Source organism: Lactuca sativa, chromosome 4, assembly GCF_002870075.4.
Source record: "Lactuca sativa cultivar Salinas chromosome 4, Lsat_Salinas_v11, whole genome shotgun sequence".
NCBI lineage: Eukaryota > Viridiplantae > Streptophyta > Magnoliopsida > Asterales > Asteraceae > Lactuca > Lactuca sativa.
The window spans coordinates 21,792,338-21,806,224 of record NC_056626.2 but is presented as its reverse complement, the minus strand read 5'-3'; the positions used below and the strand labels follow the sequence as shown (position 1 = coordinate 21,806,224).

Genomic DNA, 13,887 nt, shown 5'->3' with positions numbered 1-13,887 from the left:
TACTACTTTTTAGTGCATTAAAACAGTGTATTTGGAGTCTATTGTACCCTATTATTTGTTGGGTTTGACACGCCTGACAAAAAGCCATTACATTAATTAATAAAAACAAACATGCATATAAAAAAACTAATCTTCGTTCATGTTACGTTGGTAAAAATGTTCCGCGACATCTTCTCGAAGATTGAGACACGTTTCACTGTTATGAATTTCAATAACTCGCTCTAAAAACTCATTTGTTCTGGGTATGAACTCCTTAATTGGAATGACAACGTTGTTCAGATCATATGTGCAAATCGCTCGACCTGCATCTTTAATAATCATATTATGCATTATAATGCATGCTAGGACCATTCGTTAATTCTTTCTTTATCCCAGAGTCGTGTAGCATATTTCACTACATGCCATGTCTGCTTAAGGGCTTCAAATGCTCTCTCGATATCCTTTCTCGCCGATTCCTGCTTTTTTGTAAACAACTTTGCCTTTTCACTTCGAGGAACCGAGTATGCCTTCATCAATGTAGAATAATTCGGGTATATCCCATCACCAAGGTAGTAACCGTATCTGTACGCGTGCCCGTTCACTATGAACGTCATATCAAGTGCTTTGCCGGTCCAAATATCGTTGAAAATAGGAGACTGTCCAAGAACATTAATGTCGTTGTTAGACCCTGCTACTCCGAAAAAGGCATGCCATATCCACAAATCTTGAGATGCAACAACTTCTAGGATGATAGTTGGTTCACCTATATCTCCTCGAGTGAACTGGCAACGTAATGCATTTGGACATTTTTCCCAAGCCACATGCGTACAATCTAGACTGCCAAGCATACTTGAAAATCTATGCCTCTCTTCATGAGTCGAATATAATCTTTCAATATCACGTTGAGTAGGTTTGCGCAAATATTGTTCGTGAAAAACCTCATACACACATGCATAAAACCAATCTACACATTCAACTGAAGTCTTCTCGGATACTTTCAAGTGTTCGTTAGATGAATTAAATGCTATAGCGCATCCCAAATACCTAAGAGCAGCCGCACAGTTTTGTATACTACTAAAACTCATTCTTCTTCTAGCGTCGGGTTTTTGTTTGAAAAAATCATAACGAGATTCTAAAGCATTACTAATACGTAAAAATATAGTCTTATTCAGACGGAAACGACGTTCGAAAGAGTCGTCATTATAAAGACAATTATCGGCAAATTAATCACGTACCAAAAAGTCGTGTGCAGCTTGACGATCACGATTGACGACCGCCCTTGTAAGAGCAACATTCAAACTTTCTTCGTCGTGAATGTGTTGCACAACGTTGAAGAATGTCTCGACGAATTGTACGTCGTCATCCGAGTCAAAAGTTTTTAAGAATTCCATGTGTTTTGTGGAATCCATGTGCATGCGTTTTGTAGTATCCATGTGCATGCGTTTTGTGGTTTTAGAGAATGAAGGTTAGAATGAAGATGTAAGTTTTGGTAAAATATAAGGTTTATTTATATGTATTGAATTGAGTTTGAAAAAAAAGGACCAAATGACCGTTCAACGGTCAGTAAACCAATGACCAATCAACTTTTCCGTTTAAACTCGTTGTCGGAAACACAAAGAACAACAACCACTCCCGACCACGAAATGTCGGCGTGGTGTGCACGAAATTTTCTCGTGGCCACATGGATCACGGATGCCCTCGTTGAAACTTGAGAGTATACCACATGGTCTTAACCGTAATGACTGTCATTTCCTCGTCTCCATACGATTAACGGCATAACCATTAAGTTAAATGGCACAAGGAATGAAAGCGTAAATTTCTTTTATGGACCAAAACAATTACAAAAGGGATAATGACTTGGAAGGGTAACGAACTTTTGACTTTTTTCACATTTAGTCACTAAACTTTTTTTCGTTATCTATTTGTCATTGAACTATTGAAACTGTTCACATTTTACCCTTATGACCGGCTGTTACCGGTCATAAGGGTAAAATGTGAACAATTTCAATAGTTTAGTGGCAAATAGATAATGAAAAAAAGTTTAGTGATTAAATATGAACAAAATCGAAAGTTCGTTTCCCTCTAAAGAGTTCAATGACTAAATGTGAACAAACTTCCTATTGTATTATGTTTTAGCAAATTATTTATTTTTGTTAAATTGTAGCAACATTTGTTGATGAAGAAATCTATGAAATAAAAAAAAAAATAACAAAACAAAACCCTGAAAATATATTTAAAAAAAACAAAAAACTGAAACCGAAATAAAAAACCAATGGTTTGACATTTTCCAAAATTAAAAATCAAAATTTTCAATCTGATTTTGGTTTTACAAAAAAATGAACCATTCTCACTGATGTGAATTATGAACATTGGTTTGGCATGCGGAATTTGTGATATCCCATGAATACGTAGTTACAACATCGTCTGAACTCATAATTCATAGTAAGGGGTTAGAGTATCATCGCATGAATACGTAGTTACAACATCGCCTAAACTCGTAATTCATCACCTACAGGTTATGGGCCTGCTGGTGTTTCCACTGGGTCGTCTAGAATAGTCTGTGGTCGCCATCTATACTCTGGTAGATGGCTACATCGCCACATTGCCGGTTAAGGTTATGGTATCTCCTTTCATCCTACATCACCTATTCATCATCATCCATTTACCTAATTATCATCACCTTTCTATCATCACCTATCTCTCATCATTTTATTTCATCACACACCAACTATTGCATCTACCAATGTTTCATACGCAACATATTTGTAGATATAAAATAAATATAACGTTTAATATTTTAAAACATGTATAAAATCGTTCATCCAGCATAGACAGCAAGTATTCAAATAATATGCACACATAGTACGTAATTTATATAAAATACTTCATATCTATGTGTAAGATGAAAGTAACTATATATACCATAAAAATCCCATAAATGCTTCCTAACTTCAAACCCCAAGGTTTACTCTACTAAAGCTTCATATTCTCGGCTCTCTGGACCTAGAAGGGTCCAGATTCCTAACATCAAACCCCAAGGTTTACTCTACTAAAGCTTCATATTCTCGGCTCTTTGGACCTAGAAGGGTCCAGATCTATAACACAAGCTTGCAAGAGGGGTTTGAGGCATTCAAAACCCCAAAGATGAAGTGATTCAAGCCCTAACCCCAAAATGGAATCTACACAATAGGGAAGGAAAAGGGTTCAATTTTGTACCTCATAATGAAGCTCCTTGCTTGAATAACTCAGAACAATAACCTTCCTTGGTCCCTCTTGCTGGAACTCTTCTCCTTTCTTGCAAAATCACACCAAAAAGCTCAAGATAGCTCTTCCTCCCACTCTACACACTCAAGCTCACTAGGGTTCTCACTTATGGGAAAGGTAGTCGTAATTGAAGGTCATAAGTGCCTTTAAATATGGCTCGGACCCAAAGATTTAGGATTTTTGCCAACAGCGCGGACTCCTCGAGTCGCCTAACCGACTCGTCGAGTCCATTCATTAATCTGAGTCATCATTCGCGACCTTACTCGACGAGTTGAGGCGTCAACTCGTCGAGTCTCTCTTCTTAAGTCAAAAGAAAAATACTTAAATTATGATACCTGGAAATCCGAATGTTACATTTTGTTTTTTTATTTCATAGATTTCTTCATCAACAAATGTTGCTACAATTAAACAAAAATAAATAATTTGCTAAAACATAATACAATAGGAAGTTTGTTCACATTTAGCCATTGAACTTTTTAGAGGGAAACGAACTTTCGATTTTGTCCACATTTAGTCACTAAACTTTTTTTCGTTATCTATTTGCCATTTAACTATTGAAACTGTTCACATTTTACCCTTATGACCGGCTGTAAACTTTTTTTCGTTATCTATTTGCCACTAAACTATTGAAACTGTTCATATTTTACCCTTATGACCGGTAACAGCCGGTCATAAGGGTAAAATGTGAACAGTTTCAATAGTTAAATGGCAAATAGATAACGAAAAAAAATTTAGTGACTAAATGTGAACAAAATCGAAAATTCGTTACCCTTTCAAGTCATTATCCCATTACAAAATTAAAAAAGCCGTTACAAAAATTAACATATCTATCTGTAAAAAACCGTAAATTTTTTACCCAAAAATAAATAAAAAGCAGTCGGCCCAATTGTAATTCGACATGTCTGCTAGAGCCATGGTCAACACCCTTTGTTAGTCAAACTTGGAGTCTCCTACTCAACACAACTCACCCACAGAGCGTTGCCCATATCGTGTTTCCGCATCAAGATCCCGATCTCTGCGCTCTGATCATCTCTCCCTTTCTCCGAATCTATCCCTATCTTCTTCTCTAATCCAATTCCCGAAATGGAGTTCGAATCCAACAATATTTCTGAAGACAACAACAACAATCACGGATGGCAGAAGGTTACTTACGCTAAGAAGAACAGGAAGAATCAGCCTAAGCAGCAGGTGCCTCAACCGAAGGCGCTTCCAAACGGATCCGTTGTCGCTGGTAATGATAATGTCTTCACTGCTATTGAGAAGAAATCGGAGGAGCGTAGGAAGGTTATAGAAGCACAGAGATTGTCGATTTATGATCCTGCTCCTCCTCCGGTTAAATCGTCAAGGAAGAAGAACTACTCCGATTATGAGGACAGCGATGAAGAGGTTGCCAATGGTGTGGCTGGGAATGATGATGTTGAGGAGAAGAAGAAGAAGAAACCGAAGAAAGTAAAGAAACCTAAGGTCACAATTGCGGAAGCGGCGGAGAAGATCGATGTCGACGACCTGGCTAGTTTTCTGTTGGAGGTGACGGTGAGTGAATTTTATATGTTTATTTTCTACAATTCAATGTTTTGATTGAGGTTTCTCTCATTACCATTTAAAATTCAACTGATTTGCGTACTGTATAGGCTTCGATCGGAACGGGAAGATATGCAATTGTGACATTTCTCTGTAGTTTTTTGTTTGGATTCAGCTTTAATTACTGTGTAGTTTATCAAAGTTTAGTATAGTTCTAGGATGAAAATTATTGTCAATATGGTTGTAGATTACATACACAACTTCATTCTCACACAATTTGATTATTAGTTGAAATATAGGAAGCTAATCTTTATAACTTCTTTGTATGTGTTCATAGACTTCATTCGAGGCACAGCAAGATATACAGTTGATGAGGTTTGCCGACTATTTTGGACGTGCATTTTCTAGCGTGACTGCTTCACAATTTCCCTGGGTGAAGTTATTGAGAGAATCTCCTGTTGCTAAGGTTGCAGATGTAAGTTCTCCTCTTAGACTCTCTCTTCATATAATGTAATTCAAAAGGATTCGAACTTATGCTGCCAAATTTTAGGCCCTGTGAGTGTGTTCTCTACTAATTAACATGATATCATGGTATAAAGACTTTGAAATCTGAATATTTCAAACTGTTTGTGTATGATTCAGTGCTTTTTGTATCAAAATATACACTTTTACTATTTTCCACACACACACAAAGCTTCTAATCCACTTTCTCTCAAGTGCAGAATCCTGTGTCACATATTCCTGAGGCTGTTTACAAAACCTCAGTTGATTGGATCAACAAACTATCCATGGAAGCCCTTAGTTCTTTTCTCCTTTGGTCCTTAGACAGCATTCTTGCTGACTTTGCAATTCAACAAGGTGGCTCAAAGGGATCCAAGAAAGTTGCCCAAAAAACACCCTCAAAATCTCAAGTGGGTCTGTTTGTAGTATTAGCAATGGTGTTACGAAGGAAACCCGATACACTAATTACCGTTTTGCCCTCTCTAAACGAAACCCCAAAGTATCTTGGACAAGACAAGCTCCCCATTATTGTCTGGATGGTAGTTCAAGTAAGTAAATAACTCCATATCTATTTCTTGTTCCATAATAAATCACCATGAACTATTACCAATAATGTAATTTAATTGTTTTAACTTTTAATATGCAGGCATCACAAGGGGACCTAGCTGTTGGGTTATACTTATGGTCACATTTAATATTACCTATAGTTGGGACAAAATCAGGGTCCAATCCACAAACCAGGGATCTAATTTTGCAGTTGGTGGAAAGGTTTAAATTCAACTTTTTTTCACCCTTTATTTCTTTCTTGACACTTTCAAACTCATGACATAATTTTTCATATTATGTTATCAGGATTCTATCTGCTCCAAAGGCTATGGCTATTTTAGTAAATGGTGCTGTGAGGAAAGGGGAGCGTTTAATGCCACCATCAGCACTTGACCTTCTTTTGAGAGTCACCTTCCCTTCATCTTCAGCTCGTGTTAAGGTGTGCTGACATCATCGGAATTCTTTGCTGACATCATCATTCTATAATTGAGTATTTTTGAGGTTTTAACTTATGATTGATGATTTTGTTGTGTAGGCAACTGAAAGATTTGAAGCTGTGTATCCTACACTGAAGAAGGTGGCTCTTGCTGGTTCCCATGGAAGCAAAGCCATGAAACAAGTCTCTCAACAGATTTTGACTGTTTCTTTGAAAGCTTCTGGAGAAGGTAAAGTAATGTTTGGTTTTCAGTAATCAAAGAGGGAATGGAATTGAGCATTCCATTCCATCAAACTTCCAAGATAACCCAAAATTCTAATTCCTTTATATTGTTTTTTTTTCAGGCATACCTGAGCTATCCCGTGAAGCTTCTAGTATTTTTATCTGGTGCTTAACTCAAAATCCCGATTGTTGCAAGCAATGGGTGAGTTTTAAACTTTTAATTTTCATCAAACAATTTAGTATTTACATTTATATATGAAATTATATAAATCAATATCAAATATCAACAGGAAAAGGTGTATTTGGATAATCTAGAAGCAAGCATTGTTGTTTTAAAAAGGCTCAATGAGCAATGGAAGGAGTTATCTCTAAACAAGCCATCTCTTGAGTCCCTCACTCAAACTCTTAGAAGTTTTAAAACCAAGGTATCATAATTTTAAAAAAATAAATTTCAGTTTCTTTTATTAAATACAAACATACGAATTAGTTAATTAATCATTTAGTCCCTTTTTATATATTTATCTCTAGAACGAAAAGGGGATGAAAGATGGGGAGAAATCCAGTGATCAAGCACTATACAAGGAAGCAGATAAGTATTGTAAGGCGTTATTGGGGAGGCTATCACGCGGGTGGGGATGCGTGAAAGCTACCGTGTTCCTCGTTGTTGCGGTTGGTGTGGGGGCCACATTCCTGCCTTCAAATACATTGGAGTCGTTGGATTGGAACAAGTTATCTGAAATGTTAAACATCCAGCAGTTCGTCTAAGATGATTGACATATAGAGTGTATCGGATTAATAAAAAGAGAGAATGAGGTATCTTTTTATTTATCTTTTTTATCTTTTTCTTTAGAGTTGAAGTTTAAAGGTACTAAAAATAGATGTAGTTTAAACTAATCACAAAGTGATGTTTTCTAGTTCTTTTTGACGTTTTAAATTATTATGTGAGTTTACATGGGTGATGGGTCATTGTTTGTTTGTTCATACTTCAAACTATTTGTTAATTGAATTTTTGATAATTGCACCTTAAAGGGTTATGGAAATGAGAATGAAAACAAAGTCCAAAATACTTGGTCACATTGTTGTTTTTGTTCTTGAATCATTATAATACAAACCTTTAAGATTATTTATTAAATCCAGTTAATACTTTTCGACATTGGGTTCAAAGACTTTCCACGATTTCAAGGAATGTCACATGGAATTTAATTTTCAATAATCAATTCACTCCATAGACAATTTTAGCTAAGTCTGGATGATGCCACATGAAACAACAGTAACCCCAGTTACACATTTTTTTTTACCTTGCTTTATGTCATCTTGTTAACGTGTAGGACTGTTCATTTTTTGTTTGATATCTAGGAATGCATATACGAAAAATCAAAACCAAGACAATTATTTGTAAAATTATTGTAATGAGTCCAAACGAGTGTCACGTAAATCTTGTACAAAAAAAAAGTACATTAACATCTAATCGGATTTCTTTTGGATTATAGTCATTATATAAGCAAGCGTATTTACAGGAAATAATAATAATGATAGCTATATAGAAGCTGTTAAGAAAATGGGATAATCATTACAATTTTTGATGTAGATCACATATAAATTTAAAAGTGAAAATTGAAATAAGAAAAATTAATAAAAAAAATGAAAAAAAAGTTATATTGAACAAAAAGGGGATATTTACCTTGCTTAAAGATCAAGTTCTCCTTTTATTTTAATTATAGTGAATCAATGTTGTTCTATAAACATGATATTTCATAATTGACAAATTAAAGTTTTACAAGGTCAAATTTATTATGTTACATATATGAACAAATTTGGTTTTCATATGATTGTCTTATCTATAAATATCAAAAAACATAATAAAAAATTAAAGATTAATAAAAATCTAATTTGACAGAATGAAAAATATTTACCACTTAAAATGCTTCAGATTCGTTATACACATTTCTTTGGTGTGGATGTTGAACCTCCACATGGCTACTTGGTGAGTTGGTGTAGACGTTGAACCTCTCATTTATGGTTGATTATGGCGTAACTAGTCATGGATATAACACAAAATTATACTTTCTTATTTATTTCTTAATAAGATATGATATTAACTTTAATTACTAAAACTTAGTTTAAGTATTATTATTAAAAAAAATACCTAAAGTATTCAACTATTTTAATTATCTAGAGCATATATAATATAAGGTTTTTAGGAGTTTTTCAAACAAATTGAAAAAAGCTAGTGGAGTAGTTTTTTCAAACTAAAGTTTTCTTAACAAAAAGCTTTTGTCATAATTTCTTTCAATGATTTGGTTGGTCCATACAAGTTCTCAACAGATTCGAAATTGACAATTTATAGAAAACCAATAAAACGATATAAGCAAAAGTAATGGATACCATAAATAAACAAATCGAAAAAAATTCTAATATTATGAAGATAAAATAATTTTCAGTTTTATGAAAAAACTCATTGTAAGTGCAAGATTTGATAGTTTTGATTTATTTATTTTATTAATAGAGACAGTTTGTGTCGTGTTTCATTTTTCTTTATTAATATATGATTAAATGCTATAAAAGTTGTTAGCCTTTTGTTGATGCCGACCGGGGACTACGTATCACTCGGCTTAGTTGAAGATCTTAAAATTTTAAAACTTTTAAAATAAATATTAATAACATTCTAACATATAAATAACCATAAAAAATAATAATAATGTTTGTAAATACTTATATCACCAATTATATTGTTGATGCCGACCGGGTGAAAAAAAAAAACTCTGATTAATCAAAATTTAATTATAGTAAGTTAACTCATAACTGTAAATTGAATTTTCTGATTTTTTTTTTAAATGTAGGTTAAATTCATGTTATTTTTATGAAAAAATAATAATAATAAAAAATGTTGGTCAAGTCATATGTTAAGGCAGCTTGGCTGTTAAAAAAAGCAAGAAAGAAGGGACCGTGGTATGATGACGGTGTACCAATTTTGGGCCTCCAGAAACCAACCAAATGTTGAAATTATGAACATAAAAGAAAATAAATAATAGTTTTCTTTAATCAAACAAAGGAAAGGTGTAACAACCGATTTTCCATAGATTCTTTGGAACAAGAAAGAAGGAACCTCTGATCACCAACTGTACCTGTGTCTCTCTCTAACACATACAGATAACATACTATTAGATCAATCGAGATACTCGCCGATCTAATCGGAAAACCCCTCTTCGATCAATCGATTTAGAGATATGGCTACTATGCAGACTTGGCGGAAAGCCTACGGCGCTCTTAAAGATCAAACCACAGTCGGATTAGCCCACGTCAATAGCGATTTCAAGGTCAGTTCCTTCACTTCTTCCCGCGATTACCCTTCAATTCTATCTTATAATTACGATTTTTGGTGTTGATGTGTGATTTAGGATGTGGATGTTGCCATCGTTAAAGCTACAAATCATGTCGAATGCCCACCCAAAGAGAGACACATCAGAAGTCAGTTCCTCTTTCAAGTTTCATCATCTATAACTGATTAAATGTTCGATATTAACTGTTAAATGTATGTGTTTATTGTAGAAGTTTTGGCTGCCACATCTGCGATTCGTCCTCGAGCAGATGTACAGTATTGTTTACATGCCCTAGCAAGACGATTAGCCAAGACTCGCAATTGGACGGTATTGTTATCTACGAATTAGGGTTTTCATGTTTTCTTCTGATTTTCATTGTTATAGGTGGATACAAATTGGGGATTTATAGTTTATGCTAAATCTTCATGTTTCAAATCACATATCAGGTGGCATTGAAGACGCTAATAGTTATACATAGAGCGCTAAGGGAAGGTGATCCAACATTCAGGGAAGAACTTCTAAATTTCCAACAAAGAGGGCGTGTTCTTCAATTAGCTAATTTCAAGGATGATTCAAGCCCTATTGGTTTCTTTTTTCTTCTATCTTTCTTTCATTTTCATAGCTTATTACATTCCACTTTAAATCGATTCTAAATCAAAGTTGACAACTTTTCAACAGCTTGGGATTGTTCTGCTTGGGTTCGTACATATGGACTCTTCTTGGAAGAACGACTCGAATGCTTTAAAATCTTGAAATATGACATTGAAGCCGAACGTATCCCTAGACCTGCTCAAGGTGAAGATAATAAGGTACAATTAACATCTGTCTCAGTCAAATGCATATCAAACACAAACACAGTACAACCTGATCTGTCATGTCATTATGTCATTGTGCAGGGTTATAGTAGAACTAGGGATTTGGATAGTGAACAATTATTGGAGCAATTGCCCTCATTACAACAACTATTATACCGGCTTATGGGATGCAGGGTTTGTTACCTTTTTTTATTTATATAAAGACGAACATTTTGTAATTTCTTTGATGAAAATTTAATTTTTCTGCAGCCTGAAGGGGCAGCTGTTGGGAATTATGTCATACAATATGCCCTTGCATTGGTATGCATGTCATTTATCCTTTTGTATTCATTATCTAGAAATGATACTATATATGCTTATTAAAAACTTATGATTATATGATTATGTGTTTTTTTTAGGTACTCAAAGAGAGCTTTAAAATTTATTGTGCAGTAAATGATGGAATTATCAATCTCATTGATAAGGTGATTCTTTGTTATATATGTTACATGTTGATTGTATACTTGATTTTTTTTATTTTGATAACCATTAATAAATATTTATTTATCAGTTTTTTGAGATGCCAAGACATGAAGCCATTAAAGCACTGGATATATATAAAAGAGCCGGTCAACAGGTCAAATCTTAATTAAATTACAATTCTGTTATCCAAAATTAACTTGAAAATATATTTTATTGGAAAATTATCAATCTTAATAAAATAATGTATATAATATATTTAAATTGAATTTCCTGCAGGCTGGGACTCTTTCTGACTTCTATGAAGTTTGCAAAGGATTGGAACTTGCTAGAAATTTCCAGTTCCCTGTTCTTAGAGAGGTAAAAATATACACTTTTACCCATCATTTCCAAAGTTCATGTAGGGTTATTTTGGTAATTTACCATTTTGTTACTTTCACAGCCTCCACAATCCTTTCTTGCAACAATGGAGGAATACATAAGAGAAGCACCACGAATGGTCTCCGTTCCATCAGAAACTTTGGTGTGTTTGCATTTTTAGTCCCAAATCTAATAATTTATATATTTAAAAAAAAAAAAAAATTCTCATAATCTTTTACCCTTTTCAGGAATATCCAGAAAGGCTTATGCTGACATATAAACCAGAAGAAGACACCGACCCTCAAGAGGATACAAATTCACCCATTGACGAAGCTATACCCGAATCGACAGACGATTATGTGTCAAATGACGATTCTGCCCCTGCCCCTTCACCTCCCCCTCCCCCACCAACTTTCAACAGCCGAGATCCCGATGATTTACTGGTAATTTTAATAACTTACAATTTTTTAATCCTGTTTAATTCTTTATTAATCACGTTGTATATCATTTGTTTAGGGGTTAAATTTCGATGCGCCAAATGCATCATCACTAGAGGATAGCAACGCATTGGCTCTTGCCATTATTCCAACTGGTAATGTTTTTTTTAAAAAAAAATGAGAAATGATTATTTATTTATTTATTTATTTGGGTGTAGATGGGGTGTCAAATGGATCTGGTGGTGTTCAAACAAAAGATTTTGATCCAACTGGATGGGAACTTGCATTGGTCTCCACTCCCAGCACTGATATTTCTTCATTTCAAGATCGCCAACTGGTATAATTACTAATTTACCCTTCATTGATTTATTTATTATATTTATAGCATCCTACTTTACTTTCATTTTTATTTTTTCTATTACAATTTCCAAAACTGTGTTGGCAGGGTGGTGGATTGGATTCACTGACACTCAACAGCTTATACGATGAAGGTGCATACAGAGCATCCCAGCAACCAATATACGGGTCGCCCGCACCCAACCCGTTTGAATCAGGCGACCCGTTTCATTCTGCTCCACCTCAACATCAACCCCAACCTCAACCCAACCCGTTTGGTGGTCCATACCAGCCACCTGCTGCCACCTACGGGCCGCCACAGCCGAACCTAATGATGGCCCCACCAAACCCTTTTGTTGATTCAGGGTTTGGGTCGTTTCCGGTCAACAGCAACAATCAGCCGCCAACCACCAACCCGTTTGGGGCGGCTCTGTTATGATGAATGAATGATATCATTTTGTTATAACATATATGAAAAATGAATTTGAATATTTTTTTTAGTGTAAATTTGAAATTGAGAAGCTCTTTTGTGAGTGTTTTAGGTGATTTTTGGTGTATTATTATTATATTCTCCATGTGAATTTTGTTGTTGGTCATAAGTATGCAAAAAAATGAAAAAGCAAAAAAAATCATGGCAGGTCGTATGATACTACGGTCTTTTATGCAACGTGTTTGCTTTATGTCTTTTATTTATTTATTTATTTATTTTTTTTGGGGAAATATAGTTGTGTTTTGGATTCTAAATAGAGGAATTGAGTTGCGTATTATAAAGCAGCAGGGCATATGGGGAAAAATTTCATCGAATCATGCAAATACAAAAAATGAAATAAAATAAAATTACTAATTGATTTTGGTTTTAAATGCATTTACTAAAATCTAAATTATATGAATGGTCCTCGTGGTTTTTAAACTTATGAAACTTCTCTTACACAAATTGTCTGTAACTATGGATTTTGTAGCGTCGATGTTGACAACCTCTACAACTATATAAAGTAGAAGATGTTAACCAAACGGCTGCAATTTGTAAAAAATAGACTGTTTTTTAACATCGGACTGCTGCAATAAATTGAAATTTAAATATATATTAATTTTACAAAATTAAAATAGTTTTTCAACACCAAACTTTTAATGATTTCAGTCTTACAACATTAAAATGAAATTCATTATATTTTTTATAAAAACATTTAATACTATTAAATATTATTTACAAATTAAATGAATTAACATCAAGATTACATTGTTTTAGTTTAAATAATGTCATTTTGAGTTGCTTTAAATTGCTTTGATTTGGAGTTCTTTCACAAAAGTTTGATCAACACTTGGAGTAACATTCTTTTGGCAAATGTTTTCTTTTGCTTCACCTACTTCATAAATACAAGTGTGATTTCAAAGAACATAAATACATCAATTACCAGCATACTTCTAATTTCATGCATAAATAATTCATATTTTTATATTTTTATAAAGAAATTACAGAGATGTACGAATAGCTTCGTAACAGGCACACACAAAGACCATTTGTACATTTGAGCATTTATTTGTTATTAGAGATGTGCCATGTAAGACCAAATAAAATGCAATTAAATTAAATTTTAATAATCTCTCAAACATTTCATCAAACACCTGTAATGAACAATTTGTTTCTCTCTTAAATTACTACTACATGTATAAAGATCCATCACACAATTTAG

General features: G+C 34.0%; 3 protein-coding genes across 3 annotated transcripts; 2 read left to right on the top strand and 1 right to left on the bottom strand.

Annotated features, from left to right (window-relative positions):
• Positions 1-341: 341 nt before the first annotated feature.
• On the bottom strand, positions 342-1,064 carry LOC111890367 (uncharacterized). Its single transcript, XM_023886491.1, has one exon. It carries the CDS (start codon positions 1,062-1,064, stop codon positions 342-344), a length of 723 nt encoding a protein of 240 aa, XP_023742259.1.
• Positions 1,065-4,175: 3,111 nt separating this feature from the next.
• On the top strand, positions 4,176-7,421 carry LOC111890377 (uncharacterized). The gene is made up of 9 exons (XM_023886500.3): positions 4,176-4,776; positions 5,102-5,239; positions 5,487-5,813; positions 5,912-6,033; positions 6,118-6,250; positions 6,347-6,476; positions 6,592-6,671; positions 6,760-6,894; positions 6,998-7,421. The coding sequence occupies exons 1-9, from the start codon at positions 4,327-4,329 to the stop codon at positions 7,232-7,234; spliced, it is 1,752 nt and encodes a 583-aa protein (XP_023742268.1). The 5' UTR covers positions 4,176-4,326; the 3' UTR covers positions 7,235-7,421.
• A 2,017-nt stretch (positions 7,422-9,438) lies between these two features.
• On the top strand, positions 9,439-12,863 carry LOC111890376 (putative clathrin assembly protein At2g01600). The gene is made up of 15 exons (XM_023886499.2): positions 9,439-9,786; positions 9,868-9,937; positions 10,019-10,116; positions 10,236-10,374; positions 10,468-10,598; positions 10,686-10,778; positions 10,854-10,904; positions 11,003-11,068; positions 11,155-11,220; positions 11,343-11,423; positions 11,506-11,586; positions 11,672-11,866; positions 11,940-12,015; positions 12,079-12,197; positions 12,306-12,863. The coding sequence occupies exons 1-15, from the start codon at positions 9,697-9,699 to the stop codon at positions 12,633-12,635; spliced, it is 1,686 nt and encodes a 561-aa protein (XP_023742267.1). The 5' UTR covers positions 9,439-9,696; the 3' UTR covers positions 12,636-12,863.
• The last annotated feature ends 1,024 nt before the right edge of the window (positions 12,864-13,887 follow it).